General features: G+C 28.6%; 2 protein-coding genes across 2 annotated transcripts in view; one reads left to right on the forward strand and one right to left on the reverse strand.

The window, feature by feature from the left end:
• Positions 1-1,179, reverse strand: part of LOC100574813 — a 23,533-nt gene extending 22,354 nt beyond the window's left edge. Inside the window, exon 1 of the mRNA XM_003242241.4 lies at positions 936-1,179. Within this exon, the coding sequence (XP_003242289.1) occupies positions 936-977 (42 nt within the window). The 5' untranslated portion in view covers positions 978-1,179. The remainder of the gene's footprint in view (positions 1-935) is intronic.
• The window catches only part of LOC100160795, a 431,282-nt gene that overhangs the window by 114,705 nt on the left and 294,552 nt on the right, over positions 1-22,025 (forward strand). The gene's annotated exons all lie outside the window — the stretch shown is intronic.

Here is a 22,025-nt window from a genome sequence, read left to right on the forward strand (position 1 = left end):
GTATATATCCTCATTTTTTTTTTTTACAAATAGGTATATATATGTTTGACTTTACTATTATAAAGTAAATAATGTGTTTACAGTATTAACGCTCTACAAACATCTACTACCAAGTTGAAATACCATCAATGGCACCTATAATACCATTTTTGAATAAAAATTAATTACACAGTTTAAATACAGTTGAATTGATATATTATACAATCGTAATTAAATAACAGTTTTAAGAAATAATAAAAAATATTTAGTTAATAATATTATCAATAATTTTAATTTCTCCGATGCAATTTCATATTTAAAAAATAAGAACCACTTAGAATCGTTTTTCGTATGCATCAATTTATCATTTAATTGGAATATAACACTTAGATTACAGTGACTAACTCAATCATAATGTACACTCAACACCCAAAGTACAGCAGAGCTGAGACGTGATTTATATTATAATGATATGTAATATATTTTATAATAGTAAATAATAAAAGTTAGTTTTGAAAGTCTGTACTTTTTTTTAAAAATTTTTAACTGTGCAGTTTGAATAAATTTAACTTTAAATTTAATAATATTTAATTATGGGTAAATATAACTACTAATATAAAATAACTAAGAAATCTTTTGACTGAAAAAGGGTTTACCAAAATTGTCTGAATATTACAGCCGTTGGTCAAATACGATTTTTTTTTATACAATATATTTCTTAACATCACAATTTTATGCAAAGGACTGATTTTAATTTAATATTGATTTCCTAACAAAGTATATCGTGAGTATATAAAAAATGTTTTAATTATTTAAATTTGACTTATCGAAACGAAAGCATTAAAATCGTTTTTTATAAAACAATTGGGGTAAAACATTATGCTTGTGGAACGGATAAGTTATTCTTATTGGAAGTGAACCGTTTCCGGCCGTTTAATAAACAAAGGTATTTTTACCTGGATGGTGAAGAGTCGTCGACAAAGGTTGAATTTAGCCATTTTCCGTTGATAAGCGCACTGTTTGAACACAGTTGAAAAGTGTGTTGATAGTTTAAATGACTTGTGCAGTTGCAGCGTAAATATAGTGCTAGAGTGCCGTCAACAATTTCCAGGCCGCCTCGAAAAACGCAGCCATTATTTTCGAGCGTGTTCAACTGCTGTTGTTGTGTTGGTCGCCAAATTTTGTAAAGTGATATTAAAAAAAAAATGTTTATGTATACGTCAACACGAATAAATATACTGTAGGTTTACGAATAACATATGCAAGTGACAATCGTGGCAATTACAATAATTGCCGTTAAATCTAACCAGCTTTTTTTGCCTGCGCAGAGTCGCAACACATATTTTAACCCTTCACACATAGGTATATATTATTACATAGGTACATGTTTATATTTATACACAAATGCCTGTGACGCTTTTACTGCAAAGTTCCAACACGGAAGACCACGCATAATTATTTGATAATCGTATCATTGATATCAGTGGTCATGGTTTGACACGGTTACATCCGGCGATCGTGGTAAAAAAAAAATCGTAGGTATCCATCGGTTATTATAATATCGATTTTACAGCTACCTGCAAGAGAGAATTAATATGTCTTGTAGATTGATATAACATTTTATAAATGAATGAAATAATATTATATAAGCACCTAAATGTATATAATACTATTATATATGTTACATAATATTATTATAATATTGTGTACACGTTTGTATGCGTATATATCGTTCATATTGTACTATTATCAACAATAACGTTGGGTCTGGTATTGTGTTATATTATATTTATACACCAATACCCATAAGTACCTACGTAGGTAGTACTACATTACGTTAATGAACACGTGTTCGGTAATTGCAGACAATTACATTTATGGGACAATATAAAATTAATCGTTGTGTAGTAACTGCGCTCCCTAAATTATTATTTTAGATGTTGGCGTAGTAGATATCACAACACCTAAGTTATGTCAGCTGCGTATTATGCTATCACTTATCAATTAGACATGTCGAAATAATCCAGTCATTCAGACAAATAGACAATAAACGCATAATTACTAATTTCTCAGTGTGGGTATTATATTAACATATAAGTAGATAGGTATAGCTATTATAGTATTAATTGTATCAAATATACAAAATATGTACATGTCTGGCTATAAACGAGTTAAAATATACAAAATAGGTACGTGCCTGGCCATGAACGAGTTAAAAGGTTAAAGTTAAGTTAATTTTAGCTTTTAAAATTTAATTTACATGATTATTATGAACTGATTTTTATTGATATAAACTTAATAAAATATAACGAGTTACTTTTAATCAAATCCAAGTTACGTTGATTTATAAATACCTAGTTAAATAATAAATACAGGTAATACAATTATTATTGACGATGCATATTGCATAAACATTCGCATAAATAGGAAATTAAAAATTTAACCAGAATAGTTAAATAAAAATAACTTAAGTAAAGTTAATAAGTTAATTGTGAGTTTCCGTAATAACTTTTAACTCAACTGAGTTTAAAAAAAAGTTAGGTTAATTATTAACTTTAAACTTTTTTAAATATTTTCTATCTGCTTATCTTAACTCAATTAAAAATTATCATAAACTTTCCCAGGCTTGGAGATTTCACCGTTACTAAGCGGCATTGATAGTTAACAAATAATATATTCAACTCCGAAAGCTTTAAAGTTATTATGAGGAAAACATTATTCAAACTAAATTTTATCACATTAATTGGTTATTAATTCATGTTAAACACAATTTGAAGCTGAACTCGTTAGAATGTTAGATCATGTTGTTAAATGTGTGTAAAAATAAATACGATGGGCTGTAGTAATAACAATATAAAAATGGAAACTACAAACTGACTACTTTACAACAACTAAAGGAAATAACTATTTAAAACCAGTACGATAGCTTTTTTTAAATTGTTTTAAGATTTAAAACAAGTCAAACAAAATATTTAATTTTATTGATAATCGCATTGAGTAGCTTTTTGTGTTCTCACAATATTATGAAATGGGTACATTTGTATATCCGCAAGTCAATACACATTGAATTATAATAACACAGCAAATTTGATTATATATAAATGCACATATCGTTCTTATCAATTTCTTTGCCTCTACGCCGTGAACACTCTATTAATGGACACCTCTAAAAAAATGAATACATTATTAATAGTGGAGACTTAAAAAAATTTCCATAAAAATACACGTGTAATATAGATGTAGTAATATTATATTATAATATTATAATATAACCTCTTAATAATAATTAAGGGACACTCGCGATCATAGTGAACGTGTGCATTGCAGACTGGTCCCAATTTAATAAATACTATCGAAACTAGGTGCATAATACAGCCATATAGGTAAAAACAATTAATTTATCTTCTATAAAAACATACGATCGCTAAATAGTCATCTTCCTGGTATAATACAATTAACTTAGCTTATTGATAAACGAAACTAATCAGAATGTACATTTTTGAAAATATAAGTTATAAGTTGTCTAGAGAAAATATTAAAGGTAGGACGGTGTGCATATATATGCATATATATTTATGTATAACGAACAATAACAAATAATGACAGAATTTTTCAAAGATAATCTAAAATATCAAATGATAATACATTCTTATATAAATAAACACTAATAAATAATATACTTTTTACTTTTATACTTTTAATGTACATAATGCCTTTGCCTACAATGAATCATTAAAAATCATTGTTTTTTCAATCGTGGACGCTTTTGAACTATCTATCCGGACTGTCCACTCTACAGAGGTTTCACTGTATAACTATCTTTTATATCCTTGGCCTCCAAACAATACTAAAACCACGGTTTTGTTATGTGTGATTATATTGTTCTCTAGTTCGTTCACACTTCGCTAGGTAATAATAATGTGCACATCGCAAATTTTTAATGGAGTCATCCCTCGGTAATCAGTGTTGTATTATCCAGATAACGTTGGGAAGTCAACGATTTGCACCAAAGAAGTCGATTAAATAATACTATTTGATGTTTAAATTAAGTAATATTTTAAACTACCTAGCTGACCCTGCACAATGTTGCTTGTGACAAATTGAATAGTTCCAGTGTATTTACTCTGTATTTAACTCCGTTAAATGTAAGCTATACAGACATATATCACAAAAATCAGGTAAGTGGATGTCGTTCTGCTGTACAGTAGATTACAAGTGAGTTATTGCATAATATATTGTATTAGACTTGAATTCAATGATATAATATCATTGTATAAGAAAAATGATTCTGAGCGGAGACGGTTTGTCAGTATATGGATATTTTATATTGTTATTATTTATTTTATCATATAAGTTGAATTAATATTATAATATTATAATTTTTTATTCGTTTCTATGGTGATAAACAAAGCGTTAGAAATTAAAATCCCATTTTTAGCGTTTTTTTCGTAATTTGTCGGTGTTTTTTTCGGTGGCATTTAATAAATATTGCGAAAATCGAAAATGACCTGTCTAAAGTACCATCTTGATCCAATTTTCTAAAAGATAAGGTACTATATGTTGAAATCGAAGCACTCTTTCTGGTAAAAATTTTGTATACAGGATATAAAAAAAAAAAAAAAAAAATAAATAAACACCATTGTAAAAGCAATAGCTTCCTCGCTCCGCTCAGAATTTAAAATTTTAGTGGTTTTGAGTTTTGACCATGTATAAAATAATTGTCTAAAATTCTATAAAATTATAATATCTATTTTATTTTCTGTAACCAATGGAAATCAAATACAAACAAAGAAATATTTATTTTTAGTGAGCCAACAAACCTCTGTGTGGGCAACTCTTTAAAATGCAAAAAAAAAAATAGGCTTTGAAGTGCACCTCCTCTGGTAGAGGATTACCTGTGTACTAAACCTTAGAACAATGGGTGTGATAGAGTTTGCTGTGAATCACTTACAGACATACATACTCATTGCCTTTTATGGACATATTAACCAGTTAAAGTCAGTATATAAACCGAGTAATACGAACACCATTGGTAACAATTAAAGTACAAATCTCGTAGTTATAGTACCGTTTTACCCAACAAAAATAAATTTAATGCATTTAAAAATAAATTATGTTTAACAGATTATGCGTATTTCATACATCTCTGAGAAATGATTAAGATAAACATTAGGATTTACTGAGCACCAGCACTCTCCCTTAAATTGGAGAATACCAATATGTCAGTGGCACAGCGCGTTTTAATGTTGTATTTGTTTTTGACGTGTCTGCAAAGCACTTCTATCGTTTAAGTGTTTCGGCACCAGTTATTGAGTCAGTAACATTTTCCAAATGATAAACCATCTTACGGATAGATCCGTGTTCAATTTAAGTTGAATATTCCAGCCATTTATTAGAATATATAGTAGGTAATACTTTGTACATACAACTTAATTTAATATAATTAATAGTACAAACCAATTTTAATCAAACAAATATTGATCATATGATGTAAGCTTATAATTTATATACATAGTTGGAAATGGATATTGTGAATATAAATGATTAGTTCTTGAGTTATTATACAGAAAATATTGCAAATACAACCTACTTTTAAATTTGTTAATTGTATATTTAATAGTATATATAAATATAATATGGCCGATGCCGGCTCGATTCCTTGGTCATGGGTGGCATTTTTCTTCGGGCAAGTCACAGTCCTCCCCCTACCGACATTAAAAACGTACAAAACCAATACAGCTAATGGCCATAGATTCCGGGCTTAAGATCAAAAAAAAAAATATATAATATGCCATAGGCATCGTATTACATATATAGAATAATATTATAATGTATAAATCGTATCTATCATAATGTATATTATAAAAAACACAAAATAATTATTTATTTAATCATTTTATTTTGTAAAATTAAATATATGAACATAAGCAACATAGTTTTTCCTTTGAAAACTTGATACATTTTTTTAATATTTATAAATATAATTTTTAAAATATATTAAATTCATATTTTAATGCATTTATTAGAATTTTATAGATACTTAAATTGCATTATAAACTGCACTTAAATTCACAACCTCAATAAATAAAAATATTATATTTTCATATATACACAATTTTAACAGTCTGCATAATATTATTTAAAATTCATTTAGTCTGATGATAATTCGATTTGTATCCGCACTGTCTGAATGTGTTCAATTGTTCATTCGTTTCTCAATGGTATTTACTGTTGAAATTAACAAATGATACACCTAACACAACTAGTTACTACAACAATAATATTAAACACCAATACAATTTATCATTCCTTATTGTGGAAATTACAACTATTATTACTATAGCAGTCGTGTTGTTTCTTGACATTGTTGAAAACAAATATTAACAGTATATACGCGTACTTCATAATATTTTTCGTTGAGTTGATTGGAAATAATTTTTATTGAAAAATAAAAATACAAAAAATCACAATCTTTTGCGTATTTTGAGTCTTTCATTTTTTATTTTCGAAAGCAAAAATGTCCGAGAAAATCCGGCTTAAACAAAAAGTGCAGGGGGAAAAAATGCCAATTTGGAAGACGCCCAGCGAGGGATGGTGAAGAACACAAACACTCTGCCGTAAATCCTAAAGTCTTATTTTTAATCCTGTGAACTATATCCCAGTATATACGGCAGGTTACACACATATATATATATATATATATATATATATATATATTCGACGTGCTCCTATATGAAATCGTTTCTGACTAGATTTGGGGAGTTTGCACAGGAGGTTTTTTTATGTTTGTAGTCCCGTGGTATGAAATTGGGGATTTACAATTTATTTACCTGGGTTTATGTTATACTGTTTACCTTAGAAATTCATCTGGCTGCCAATCTCCTTGTTCATACAGTTTGAAGGAACAAAGTTCATTTAAAATCAAACCTATATGCGTTTTTTTATCCAGGATTTCGTAACATTCTAACTTGATAATATGACACAGTGAACACCATTAATTTGATATTGTATGAGCACGAAAAAACATTGTTTTACTGCATATAAGTTTAGGAGGTCGGCAATATTATAATAGACGATGCACGTTTATTCGTTGGCTTAACCATTAAAAAGTCTAATAAGTCCAGTCCCAAAAATTATAATGCAGGAGATTGATCACTAGCGATTTAATCTCATTAGCTCTTGTACATTATCTTTCTGACTTAATAAATGTAAAAAAAAATTACTATTCACAGCGAGACGTTTTTCTGAGAAATAAACCCACTTATTAATTTAAATACATGCAATCAATTATATAAGTTTTTAAACAACCACATTTCGACAAGGTGGTTTTATAGTTGATGAAAACTAATTTTTATCACGGGAAAAAATATTATTCATCACAAGATATATACAATGATATTATATCATTGAATTCAAGTATAATACAATCCATTGTACAATGACCCTCTTGTAATCTGCTGTACAGCAGAGCAACATCCACTTACCCACCTTTTTTCAATTACTTTTATATTTTATATTTAAATGGTTAAAATTAACCATATCTTTTTACATTAAGAAAAAGTTCAATTATTGTATATAATATCTTGTTTAAGTTATAATATAACGTAAAATATATAAACAAATTCAAATTTGTTAGAATGAATATGAGTAGTATTTGCTATTCATGATATTTTGCAAAATTTAAAATAGTAAGTACGATAATAGTAATATTAATTTATTCTTTGGTAAATTTACCTATTTAGGTAGGATTAGGGTCAGGGGTTAGGGTAGGGTAATTGGAGGCTAATGCTATTAATATAATTTACATGCATTTTTAAGTATCTATCTAGAGAAAAGTGTCTTAATAGAAACAACATTATATTTCAACAACTTTTATTTAGTGATACAAAGTTACTCCTTACGAGGATGTCTCACCTTTATATGTTGTCTCCATCTTATAAGTGAGTAACATAGCAAATTCTACGTTCAGCAGAACACGTGTAGTTCCGTTAGTTTAAAAACTAGAGCGAATTGACCTCTTATAAAATGTAAAAGTAAAATTATTATCTAGGCGATTTCATGGGCTTTTAATTATATTTTAATTTTAAAGCGAGTTATGAGTTTTTTAAAACGTACAAACAATTTACAATTTTAAAATACTAATAATTCGCTTTAAAATAGCTACAGAGCTACAGGTGTTCTGCTGAGCGAACAATTTGCTACGTTACGCACTTGTAGACAACATATGCGGATGAGACGTCATCTTAAGGAAAATGTGATAACCAGGGTCATAACTCATAGCCACGGCTATAGATAGTATGGTTGCCCATCGACGTATGATTCTCATACTTGAAAAGTGTCTACCGAAATGAATCTCTATAATCAGTATTAAAGTTAAATTAAACAGCTGGAAACTTAAGCACTAGCGCTTATATGTCATAGTGGCTATCACGGAACTACAATTTACATTTGAAAGGTAATTTCATTTAGAATCACTACAACAAATAAGCGCTAGAGCGTAAATTTCCAGCTGTTTAATACTGATAATGGAGATTCATTTCGGTAGACACTTTTCTAGATTCGATGGGCGACCATTCTATCTTTAATCGTGCTCATAGCACTAAAAAAAATGTTCAATATAGATTCTTATATATTGATATTAATCATGGTAATCTGTAAGCCTATTCCTCCGCCTGAAAAAGCAAATATACCATGACTAATAGAGGCCCAGTGACACTCCTGCAGGTTACTGCAATGCTTCAATTAATGAAACACTTACAAAGCCTTGTCTAGGTGATACTGAAGCTTCAAATGTTCTAAAAATGTCTTAAAAATAATTGTTTTTAATTTTAGAATAGACCAGGTTAGGGACAACACAGATTCACAGGCTACTGTTTGGAAAAAATAATAAATATCACCTTGATATTAGTTGTACTTTTACCGTTGGGGAAAAAAAACTGTTCGTTGATATTTTTATAATACCATTAGAGCCTATATCACAAATCATCTATAACTACTCTCTGCATAAAAAAAATATTATATGTCGATGTAGCATACCCAGTAACACCCTTAAACACACAAATGGTCACATATGAAAACAATAGTATTGTCAACCCAAAAGAAAAATAATATAATTGTGCACTGTATAGTATTGGTAAAAATTGTTTAGGTCCACAGATGATTTTGTTGAATTGTATATCAAATTATAGAGGCCAAATGGCGATATACCATTAAATTCACCGTTAACATTAACGTTAAAAATAATTATTAATATCACTGTACAATAATCGTAACGGTAAAAAATTGAATTCACGCTTTCTGATTAAACATCCCAAACTATAATTATTTATGGGTTAGGATTAAATTGATTTCTTGTCAAGAACAAACTTGTTAAAAACGAAGGGTTGGGTTAAAATATATTTTTAATTACTCATATTATATTATTAGGTATTAAACAATGATGTTGTTTTTAAATCTAAAGATTCCTATACATAACATGTTTGTAGTAAAATATTTTGTTTATACTGAATTTCTTGCAGTAAGTACTCTTCTCTTTAACTGCAATTACAGATCTGTCACTCACACACTATCTATAAAGTGTGCATGCAATGATCACTAAACAATAAACAATCATGTCATATCTTTGGCAGTAAAAATTACTTTAAATTTTAATAAATACAATTTAAAAATAAAACCCAATTGAAAATTGATATCACAATCATAACTGAAAATAGGTAATTATTTAATGTTACATATAGAAAAGTAATATAGGTAATATAATATAGTATAATATTACCAATCACATATGCATAATATTATTAGTAAAAAATGCATAAAGTTCATAATAATTAGTACTAAATATAGACTAATATTGATATATTTTATACTATGTTGTATTGTATAAATTACAAAAAAAAAATTGCATCCAAGTCATCTCTTCTCAAAAAATGACCGAACCATCTGAATTTATATTCTCCATTTCTCCCTAATTTTGTATAGGTACCCATAATTAATTAATTTTTTATTCTATCCTCCCTTGTCACTCTAAAGTCTAAATGGATATAATGGCATTCTCAAATTTACTACACTCGTCCTCTATTCTGTTTTATTGTGCACTGCTCAATATTTAGAACCATATAACATGTTGAATATCAGTCACATGTTGAGTGTTGACTGGCCTAACAGCTGCTTAATACAATCTATATTTTAATCTCAACAGTGTATTGCTTTACGCATAGTTAATATTTGGATTTAATTCAAACGCTTACTGCTTAAACAATTATACTTTATAATATTTATTTATAGTTTATAAATATTATAATAATAACTTAAAACTATAAATTGTATTCAATTATAGTATTTACTATTTCAGAACTTAACCCTTTTCCCTGCATGTTAGGCATGCGTGTTGTCTGTAGTCTCAATTGTTTTATGCTTTTGGTAGTAATTTCAAAGATTTGACTTAATAACATTTATTTCAATACTCATTATTAACATAATGAAAAATTATGAATTTTAATTATTAGTATTATTATTATTATTTTATTAACTGTGTCAATACGTTAAATGTTTTTACAATATTACAAATATTTCATATACCTAGCTCATATTGACGTTAAATATCTTGTTAATAACTTGGCTGGTGGTTTTGTGGTCTTGCGGTAGGTGTTTTCTAAATCTTGATTTGAAGGTTTTATCGTCAATTTTGAAATGAAGAGTGTCTTTGGTTTTATTTGATATGTCATCGAGGTTTTTAAATTGATTTTATATCCATGTTGATAGGTAGGGTAATCCCTTGTCATTGTGAAGTTGTTTATTTAGCAATGAACTAACGTTTGTTTCTGTCCGTAATTCGTCATAAAAATTATCTAAAGCATTAATTATTTCACTTCATTTTATTACACCTTAATATTTAATCAAAAATGTTGATAAAAAAAAGCATCTCGACAACAATATTATAGTCGGGCACCAGTAAATATTATCATCTGAACAACCAATATGGTCTAATTAATCATAGAAAGAATATTTGTTATAGATTCCGGAGTAACATTAATATCACTCAATCCGTATGTTATTGCTCCGTTATTGAAGCTATATAAGTAATTCACTCTGGATAAACATTTTACACAGTCTCCGACAAATTGAATTAATAATATACTGCGTAGGTACATAAATTAATTGGATAACTACAGAGTTCAAAAAGTTATAATAAAACATATTATATTTTTCGTAAAAGACCTTGAAATTACGCCGAAACACTTACTTTACGTATCATTATCCTTAGCATGTTGTTATCAGTCATCACTATATACCTATATTATTATAGAAATGGTGAGTGAAAGTTTAAATTTACAGTTCACTGTCGAAAAAATGTATTATTGAATATCAGAAAATCAAATGACTTATTAATTAATTGAACGAGTTCAACTTAGGTTTTCTGACCATTGTCCTTTTAGACAATTTAAAAGCTAAAATTATACAACATTCTATTTGATTGTTAAAAATATCAAAAATGTTTATTATTGACCGAAATAATATGTTCGTCCATTGACCATTTGATGCCATGAACTTAATTAAATACTAAAAAAAAATAATATTATTATTTAGGTAATTAAAAAAAAATTGGATTGAAAATAAAATAAAAATCAGTGAGTTATTATTATTAATTACTTTATTATAAAAACATATTATGTATAGTATAGATGTCTTACATTTTATGTCAAGACGATTATAACATAGATACTATAATTATTATTAATTTGGTAAACGTAATAGTCACCCCCAGCCAACGGTGGTATAGCTTAGGATACGACCTGTTTTATACGGGAAAGTTCCTAATATTTAAAGTGTGTCCCAACAAAAGCTTTTTTTTTAAAACATGTTCCATTTTCATACTTTGGCTAAGTATAGGTACCTGTATTAATATAATTATGTAAATACTAAGAAGGTATTTTTTTTATTCAATAAAGCATGTTATTTATTTATTTTAGTAAATATACAAATAAAAATTAATGATTAATCCCGTATTTAAGTATTTTCATCTGATCACCCTATACAGTTTTATCACCTACAAAATAACAAGGGTATAAGCAATGAGCATCCGCCATTTAAAAATTAAAATTAAGTTAATATTAAAATAGTTTAATAAATTGTTATTTTTTTTTAACTAAATTTAATTGAGGAAGTTACTTTTTAGAAATGTCTAACGTATTATAGCTACTATATATACTATAGTTAATTGTATACAGATATACAGAAGTATTTTAACTAATTAAATCAAGTTAAATTGTTTCATGTAAATCAAACCTTTGCACCCAAAGTAATGAATTCATGTATTCAAATTGAAATCGGTTATTAAAAACCGGTAGGTACTAATAGTTAATATTATCGTTTTTATTATTTTCTGTAAGTACCAACTACTTAAATTTGAAACCCGGTATTGGGACTTTGGGTATTATTTGAAATTAAGATTTATTGTTGTATCAAATTGATACTTTTTCTGGTATTAACGTAAAAAAATGTTAAAACCAACCACTAAAATTATGAACCGTTGTACACTTGTACAGTGTTTGTCTAGGTATATAATATGATAACTAATTTTAACTCTATATGTACTAGAATAGTGCAGCTTGATAAAAGGTAAAAATGTTAGCAAGTATATAAAACATTAAAGATTTTAGGAACTATAATACCCACCAGATAATATTGTTATCATAATATTATTATAATACAATCTGTTGTGGGGGGGGGGGGATCGAGAGAAGGGCAAGCATTTATCTTGGGGAGTGGGGAGTAGCCACCATCCACCCTAGCACTGCTTTAACGTGGTTGCTTCAAAATATAATACTATGGTAATATACTTAGTAGGTTGCTCAAAGATTGGTAGTTAGAAATGTCAAAGCGTTTTGCTTGTGCGGATGTTCATCTTTTTTTTAGATACCTATGCTATTTATCTTACAAAGAAGAAAGTCAACTTTTTTATTTTAATTAAGTTCATATCGTAACATGGTTAATTTTTAGCTATTCATTTTTTCTACACAATGTTATATTGACGAGTCGAATAAATTCGTTAACTCGCCCTGCAGCCTTGACAAATAATGTCTGTCCGTGAGCGTATGCGTCCGTGCCTATATCACAATACTGTTATCCGAACCGCTGTCGGCGGGCTTTGCAAAACTTTTCTTTTTTAATCAATCCCGAAGTATAATTACTAATAACAATTAATCGCACGATCAACATGCACGGACGTTGCGTGATTTTGCTCTGACGGCTTCTGCTGCAGTTATCGAGGCGAACCGATTATTGTTCCACAGAACCTAGGTATAGTGTGCCGATCGGAACGATAAACGTTTTACGTGGCCTACAGATTAACTATATATTATTATATTGTGGTCGTAATAGCCACTCAATCGACGAAATTTAATGGAATGCTCGCGAATACTCACAGGTCGGTGAATTTCTGTATCCGGCGGCGACGGCGATGCGCGCGTGCGGTAAATACTGCAGGGCTATAATATATATAATTTTTTCCACAACCCGCACATATAATATAGGTATACCGTTGTGTTGTATAGGTCAATTATTGGTTTCCTTTGTGTCTCAAATTGTTATTTCTAAAATAATAAGTTCCGTCATACGCGTACCTACCTATATTTGAAGAACAGACAAAAAAGGCTCGTGGGTATACTATTTTATTAGGTAGGTAGTTACCTGTCTGTTTTTTTTTTTGCTACCATTATAACAGGCGCCCTTAATTATCCGTTTATATTATTCTGACGCACGGTTGAGTCCATATTATATTATATTCTATATTTTAGTTATTATTTTCAATATTATTAGTTTAATTTTAAACAAGATTGCGGCAGGGGATTTTAAAACTATACCATACCGGCACTACTCCAGCTATACTATTATATTATTATCTTTAAATGCTTGTATACATAATGTACATGGGTAACTAACTATATTATATAATGGTAAATTGTGTTGATAATTTGTCAATATTTATGCACAAACATTTTCAGCCTTCATCGAAGTATCAAATTATTTAGGCTGTTGACGTCGGTAAAGAAGCGTTGTATGTACATATTATATAGTAGAAAGTTTTATTCCGTCAAGAAAATATAGTTATAACTTATAATATATGAATAAGTGTATTGTGATAGGTATAATATGTGCACTGTACAGTGTACGTCACAAAGAATAATATACCTATTGCCTGTATATGGTCACCGGTATAGAACGACTTTGCATGTTTTTTTTATCGTTTTCATTACATATTATTATAAATTATAATTTATAGATGTATTGTATAATAATTGCAAAGTAAAAAGAACCAAAAGTGGAAAGATACAGTGATGTCGAGTATAATATGTAATAACCTATACATGATAGATACAATTAAAATAACAATTAAATAATAGATACATATTTTGAGTTATTCATTATAACTGAGTTGTATCGTATTTTTAATATTTGTATATATTTTTTAATTATTATTGTTATGGCATAATAGTAAGTTGCTATGTTATAATTTGAATGTGATGTATAAAATGGTTATTACAATTTACACGATTCCGAAATTTTGTGAAATTGTGTTGCAATATATAGTAGTCACAGGTATATGTATAAAACCGTCGTTGTTTTCGGAAAAACACATAAACTTTGAGCTTTGGATTCAAAATAATACAAAAACATCACCTCGCGTGATAGAGCGTAATAGAGCGAGGCATTTACCTCGTTCGAATGACGAGAAAATTTGGTGGAACTGTAAAAGTTATATTAGAATATGTTATATTTTATTATTATTTTATTATTATAATATGGATACCGCTGACGACGACGCCTCGACGTCTAGTCTTCGACTACAACTGCTGAACTGCACAACCATCGCGTATGCCATCACAGCTTTATATCTAATAAGAATGATGACGATGATAATAATAATAATTCTACAGTCACATTAAACCATTGTATTACGACATCATGTTATACACATATCATAATATTATATTAATACATTTTTTATATTTATTTTAAGTACGGTGGTGGACATTTTAAATTGCTCCGGCGACGACGACCGCAGAGCGTGTATACAAAAATATATAATGATATAGTAGTAATACAATGAAAACAATAATTTAATATTTAAAAACTAGTTAAAGAAAAAATGTGGAGCTATTTATGGCTTACACGAAGTAGATCAATACATTTTATTACGAAGTCAATAAATAAACTATAAATAATAAATAATTCCATATCTTCTACTTCTACTCTTTATGTAACTTAGATTGTAATTATCGTTAATATTTATCTGTCACATCATTAAAAACTCTAACTTACTACTTTCTTATACACAAGATAATTTTTAAGTATGTCTGACTCCGTTTTTTTCGTTAAAAGTACATATAATTCATCAAAATTATCATTTTTAAATATAATTACTTACCTAAATACCATATTTTTAAATTCCCGATATTTTTTGTATCACCTAATGAGTGTCCTGTTCCTGTGGCAAGACACAGTTCTGTTTTTTAAATGAGAACCCGCCTTTTAACTGCAAATTATTTAGCTGATCATTTATCTTGACAATTTGTACGTGTATAAACAAAAATTCTAATGAGTAGTTTCTGAGTTGTTTGTATTTTTATACTAAGGATAATAATCCTTAGAAATTTATTTACAAAAAAATATGAATTTTTAATAATATTTTATGTAGTATTTACTATTTATTATACTTGGACCGTTTTTACAAAATATTCATATTGGCAGATTAATAGTAATTAATAATTATTAACATTTTCAAATCATATAACTATAATATAATCATTCTAAACCCATAATTAATGTCTTAACCCATAACTATAGACATATCAATTTAATTCCCTTAATACACAAAGTTATATAACTCAAGAGCAAGTCGTTCGAGTTTTGATTTAGATACATGAATTATCTTTTAAAAAAAATATCTGCTGAATAATTAAAAATGAAAAAGGTAGGTTCTTATTTGAAAAACAAAAGTTTGTATTGTCGCAAGATCCTTAAGTGGTACGAAAAATCTCAAGTGTTCGCAAATATAGTTTTCAAGTGTATTTAAAAATTCCAAAAATCAGAATTTAAATATATGCATAATTTAAGCATACAAATAGGGTGAGTACTTTGTATAACTACCTAGTATGTATAAATATGTACTGCTGAGTGGTAAATTCAAAATTGTGTCTAATAATTGGCAACTCACGTGGTGAATACCGATCAGTATACTTGATATATTTATTTAATAAAGTTCTTTATAAATAATATAATAATATGATGCTAGTATCGTTAAAATATACCCAATATATTATATATTACAATATAAGTGCATACTCGTATATGAGTATACCTACGGCGCTGCCCAGATATCTGATGTTCGACATTCGATTATAATTTTGTATACCTACACTTGAGTTACATGCTAACAATATATTTGCATTCACAAATACCTATCTGATATTATATATACATATTATATTATATTATAATGTATATTGTGTACACACTTTATAGGTACACGTTAGCGTTTACAATACCTTTGACATACAGACATACTGATATGTACCGGGTAATAAGAATGTGATTAGGGTTTATATGCAATAAAAAAAGAAGCTTATAATTGTAAAATCAACATCGCCCGCGCGGAATCTAAAAAAAATTGTTCGTGCGTCAATTACATAAAAAGTTGATAATTTTAATTTTCAAAAATAAATTGTATTGTCTGTTGGGCTTTACAAACAAAATATATAATATTACTGCGTTTTGATAAACCTCCGTCGACATTTGATGTCGCCATATTATTATATGATTAGCGCGTGATTGAATTGTATAATATTATGCTCTTCGGCAGACAAATCTTAATGAAAATATATTTTTAAACTCTATATATTTTGGGTTTGGGTGTAATACTAGACACACTCTCTCTACAGACGAATCTTCAGATAATTTAATTTATTATAATACAACGCGCATGTTATTCGTCTAGGTATGCAGATGACATATGCACATTGTATTAAGGTATGCAAAATAAAAATTATGCCATGCGTTTTGATATGATGCAATTTATTGATACCATTACCCAAATGTTATATTGTATGCTGTTAGGAAAAAAACGAACATGGTGGTAAATTTTTTTTTTATCCCGATCTAGACATGTGTTAGAAAATACAAAGCTAAAATACGATGTATTATAGTATTATTATATGTATTATTATTATATATTATGTATTATTATACAGTCCCGAAATTATGATACGCGTTCTGTAAATGTTCAAGATATTGTCCGGATTTCGATAAATCACTCTGTATAACAAGAATAATAATATATTTTTGTGGCCGCGGGTTGTGGTCCCCGTCGTCATCTTCTTTGGGTCGACCTGCTCGTCGCACTAGTTTTCCGGCCAAACGAAAAGTAATCTCGAAACGAATGACTTAGGTAGCTTATTGGCATCGAGCCCTGAAGATTTGCGCACGCCTCGAGTATAATATTATTATTTATTAATATTATCATTATTATTGTAAATTGTAAGAAAAATGCCATCGTTATTAAACGGTAACGGTTTTTAATGAGGTCACCCGCAGTGTAATAATCGTATTGTTCATTGCACAGACAATTTCGTTGAAATTTTAATTAGAATCGCTTACATCAAAAAGGTTGGTTACGGTTCGTTTTTAATGTGAAACGCACGAGATAAGTCCTAGTGTGTGTGTCAGTCATTGTACCGATTTTGATATCGTTGGGACATTTGACACTATTACGAATCGTACAATGGTCTCAACATTACTGCAACAGTAACATAATTTTTTTATCTGATAGAAACCGAAAAACTGCATGCCGTCATTTTTTATTTTTGGGTTATAGTCATCATTAGTCAGACTATATTACGGCTATGTCAAAAAACATCTTTTATCATATGTTGGACAAATGTCAAAGTCGATAATATTATATAGTTATAGTATAGGCATTGTCTTCTTTTGCTCAGAATCATTTTTCAAATATAATAATAATTCGACTGCATCCCATTAAGTGCGCCCGGCTATATATAATGCCTAGGTAGGGACCTACCACAATTTAATTTTCGAAATGAAGGTGATGTTACTCACGATGCACTTCACATTTTGCTCACCATTGATTTTCTGCAGTGTTGTACCAAGCATGATAAAAATAATTAATATTATACCGTTCCCATTCAACTATATTGTTTTAATTATTATTAGAAAATATTCGGGTGAGTCTAAACTATTACCACCGCCGCGCCGTTCGTCACCATAAATCATTATTGTATCTCGCGTAGTCTTCTTTATCCTGAATTCTTTCGCAGCAAAAAGAACAATACGTTTACAAATTCACGAATATTTTTTTGCGCTGTACCAAAAACGTCGACCCTTTTAGTCCCTTTTTTTCTTTATTTTTTTTCGTATTTATTTTTTATCCACAGCAGAGTACCTACCTCGGTTTTCCTATGGAAAACGTAATTTATTATTTTCGGCATTATTAAACGCTCCCTGCAGCGTGGGACCGGCGGACAACGCCATCGTCGTTGTCGTCGTTGTCGTCGTTGTCGTCGTATTCGTCGTCGTCCAAGCCAGGTTCCTATAGACGTGGTCCTGTAATTCGAAAACATAATATTTTATATATACATATTCGAAAAGCAGAAAAACGAACCCCACATAAAGGGAATTATATATTACGGCATATATATACGTGAATGTTAATGCGCCGCCCACGTCACACGGTATACCGATAAAAAGGACAGACGGGATAATCCGTTCGGTGTACATCCGGTGTGGGTACACGACTGCTTGTTGCCGGTGCAAGTGTACGCGGTAGGTAAGCCATAAACCGGCAACGACTTTGGCCGACATCTGCATACACGGTAAATTTATTCTAATTCTGAAAAAAAAAAGAAGTAATACATTTGAACAAAATAAACCCGCCTCCTTGCAGTTTCCGGATGCGCGTGTATATAAGAGAGGTACGTGCAGGGTACATAATGTTATTGTAAATACGTGTAATTATTTATCGTTTTATTCAATTCGATAATCTGAATATGAAAACATTTTCAATATGGAAATCCGTTAACTTTCCAAATAAAACGGGCACTCAACATAAGCCACATAATCCGAATCGTAAGCATTATTAGCAGCGACCCGTGGGGATTAGTGACTGGGGATCCAACATATTGCACGTGGGAACGTGCTTCTCCTGATATAGTCCAAAGAGGAAACAAAACGATTTTGAAAAATCTGAAATGTTCGGAGAGCAAATAGTTCATTAATATACGGATGATAAACAGAAGAAGAAAACCGAGGAAAGTCGATCTTCATTGATCACAGATCACTGTGACGGATATACATTTGTATTCAATGTGATAAATCATATTATTGTATTCGAAAAACGGTTATGAGCGGATACGGTCTATCAATATATATTTCTAATGATATTATATTATTAGATATAACATATTGCTATTTTAATTTAATTTTTTATATTAGTAATACAGTAGGAAATAATTTTTATAGAAAACAAAAATTATATTATATAATAAGTTGTCTTGACGACGGTGTAAATAGGTTCGTGGTAGACATTAATACAAAATTATTTCAAATATTTTGAGAATTTTACTGTATACTTTGAATAATAATTCACGCAGTGTTGCAAGAATTTATAAGAAATTTCGAATAATATTTGGTAAAACAGAAAAAAATTAAAACCCTTATTTTTTGTAGCAATAGCAAATTTCATCAAGATTTGGACTACAAAAGTCCGTACACGAAAAAGGATATTTTCAGGATATCGTAAGAACAATTTACCTAAGATTATTAAAATTGAACATTCTAAGAATTTTTAAGTATAGTATAATTTACATATTACTTTTTCTTTGACGAATATAATATAATTTTCACTTAAAATCCTTAAAAAAAAAAAATGAATACTTTAAATTTTTGGTTTTTTATTTTTAATTTCAGTATAAGAACATATAAGAACTTTAAATTCAATTTTCAAGCTTAATCAACTCAAAATTTGATCATACATACCTACCTTAATTGGAAAATATTTATTTCAAAAAAATATCTATAAATATCATGAAATTAGTTAATTTTGAAACCACATCACATCATGTCTAGAAAATGGTTGAGTGTAAATTTTTTTTGAACATTTCAAGTATCTAAATTCATTCGTTTTTGAATTATAGTAAAAAAACAAAACTAATTTCGTCAAAAACTTATTTTGCGTACAAATTTCTCTACTTTTTTTTCCTCTGGTTATTTCGATAAGTATAGTGGGAAATCGTTACTCTTGACTCCTCTAACGTTTCAATTATATACTATTTTCAAAGTTGAATACTGAAACATTTCTACTTCTTCTATATGTGACGACAAAGGAAAATAAATAGCAAAAATCGTTTTAAAATGTAAACCCAATAAGTTCATCGATCCATTCGGAATCTAAAATAATATGGCTGTGGGTTCACAGTTAATCGTTTTTGATCGAATCGATTTGTGGATGTACACGTAAATAATTACGGGAATATTATATGGTTTGTTCATAATGTATAACATTACCTACCTATATTACTTTCGTATTTAATTTGAGACCGAGTGGTTGTAAATAAATGCAACAACACTATGCAAACTGAATCCCCAACTATTATCACGTAACTAGTAGATTATTATTATATTGATGGCCGTGAGATGAATAATTATTATTATTGTAGGTTTTTATGATAAACGCGTTGCATATTTACAAATGTTATAAGTTACATTTTTTTTGTTTTTGTTTCGTGCAGTTGTTATTTAAATTTTATATTGGAAAACATCCAGGTAATACAAAACACCTCAAAAAAATATTAAATTAAAATTTGAAAATAACAACAATCATTAAAAGTATGTTCTATTGTTGTAAAAATATATAAAATAAAGAAGCAGTGAGATAATGTAATGCATATTTAGTTTTTGTAATACTTCCTTTTGTTATGGTGTATTATTATTGGCTTGTACAAATTAATGACGTGTCCCGGCACACCATGAACTATTCAGAGTATATAATACAAATATTGTGCAATTTTTTTTTATGCATATTCTGTTTTTATGAACTTCAATAATAAAAAAAAAAAAAGTATCGTGCATAATTATTAATAACAATATTATTGTTTGTAAGTAATGAAAAATGCAAACGTATACCTCACGTAGGTACATAATTATTATTCTAATGCCACGTCTATATTAGTATACAATTTATAATGCTATATAGCTGGTACCTATAATTATATATACTATAATTAATGAAATAAATGGAGTTTTTTTTTATTTTAAATATAAAAATTTTAAACCATCAACATTTTCAAAGGAATATCCAATACTGGAATTAATGGAACAAATTAATATATAATATTATAGATACTAATGCAATGAAAAAAAGTCCACATGAAAGTGTATACTCATAGTACTGAGTATTTGTAGGTATATAACAGGCTATATTACTATTGGTTCTTCGTTTAACTCAAACATAATAGTGTGGTAAGGTATAGTGTAATATGGAATAAGGTATTGTGATATAAAATTTTAAATAGACTATAGTCATTGTAATATATTTTTTTGTTGTATTTTATAGTTTTTATGGCTCATTCAAATATACAAATAATGAGCCAAACTAATGATAATAATATCATAGTAATAGATATTATTGCATAATTAAGACTGTTATAATACATTTATATAAATATATTATATACTGTTTGACTTGTAATTAGCTGGTGTAAATAAAGTTGTTTAGATTAAAAGTACGGGAAAGCACTAAGGTACTCGGAATTGAGAAATCTGGGTTGCTGATGCTTTAGGCTTCTTTATAGAATATATAATTGGATAATTGGATCTCCCTAATTTACTAAGAATACTGATTGACAGCAAAATCTTCACTCAACAATAATAACTTCAAAGTAATATTACCTCATAGGGTTTTTTTAAAAAAAACCCCTCTACGAAACCTTGAACAAGCTATGGTGAAACTGCAGCGAGTATCGCTATTTGACTAC

The sequence above is a fragment of the Acyrthosiphon pisum genome, chromosome X, assembly GCF_005508785.2.
Source record: "Acyrthosiphon pisum isolate AL4f chromosome X, pea_aphid_22Mar2018_4r6ur, whole genome shotgun sequence".
In the NCBI taxonomy this organism is placed as follows: domain Eukaryota; kingdom Metazoa; phylum Arthropoda; class Insecta; order Hemiptera; family Aphididae; genus Acyrthosiphon; species Acyrthosiphon pisum.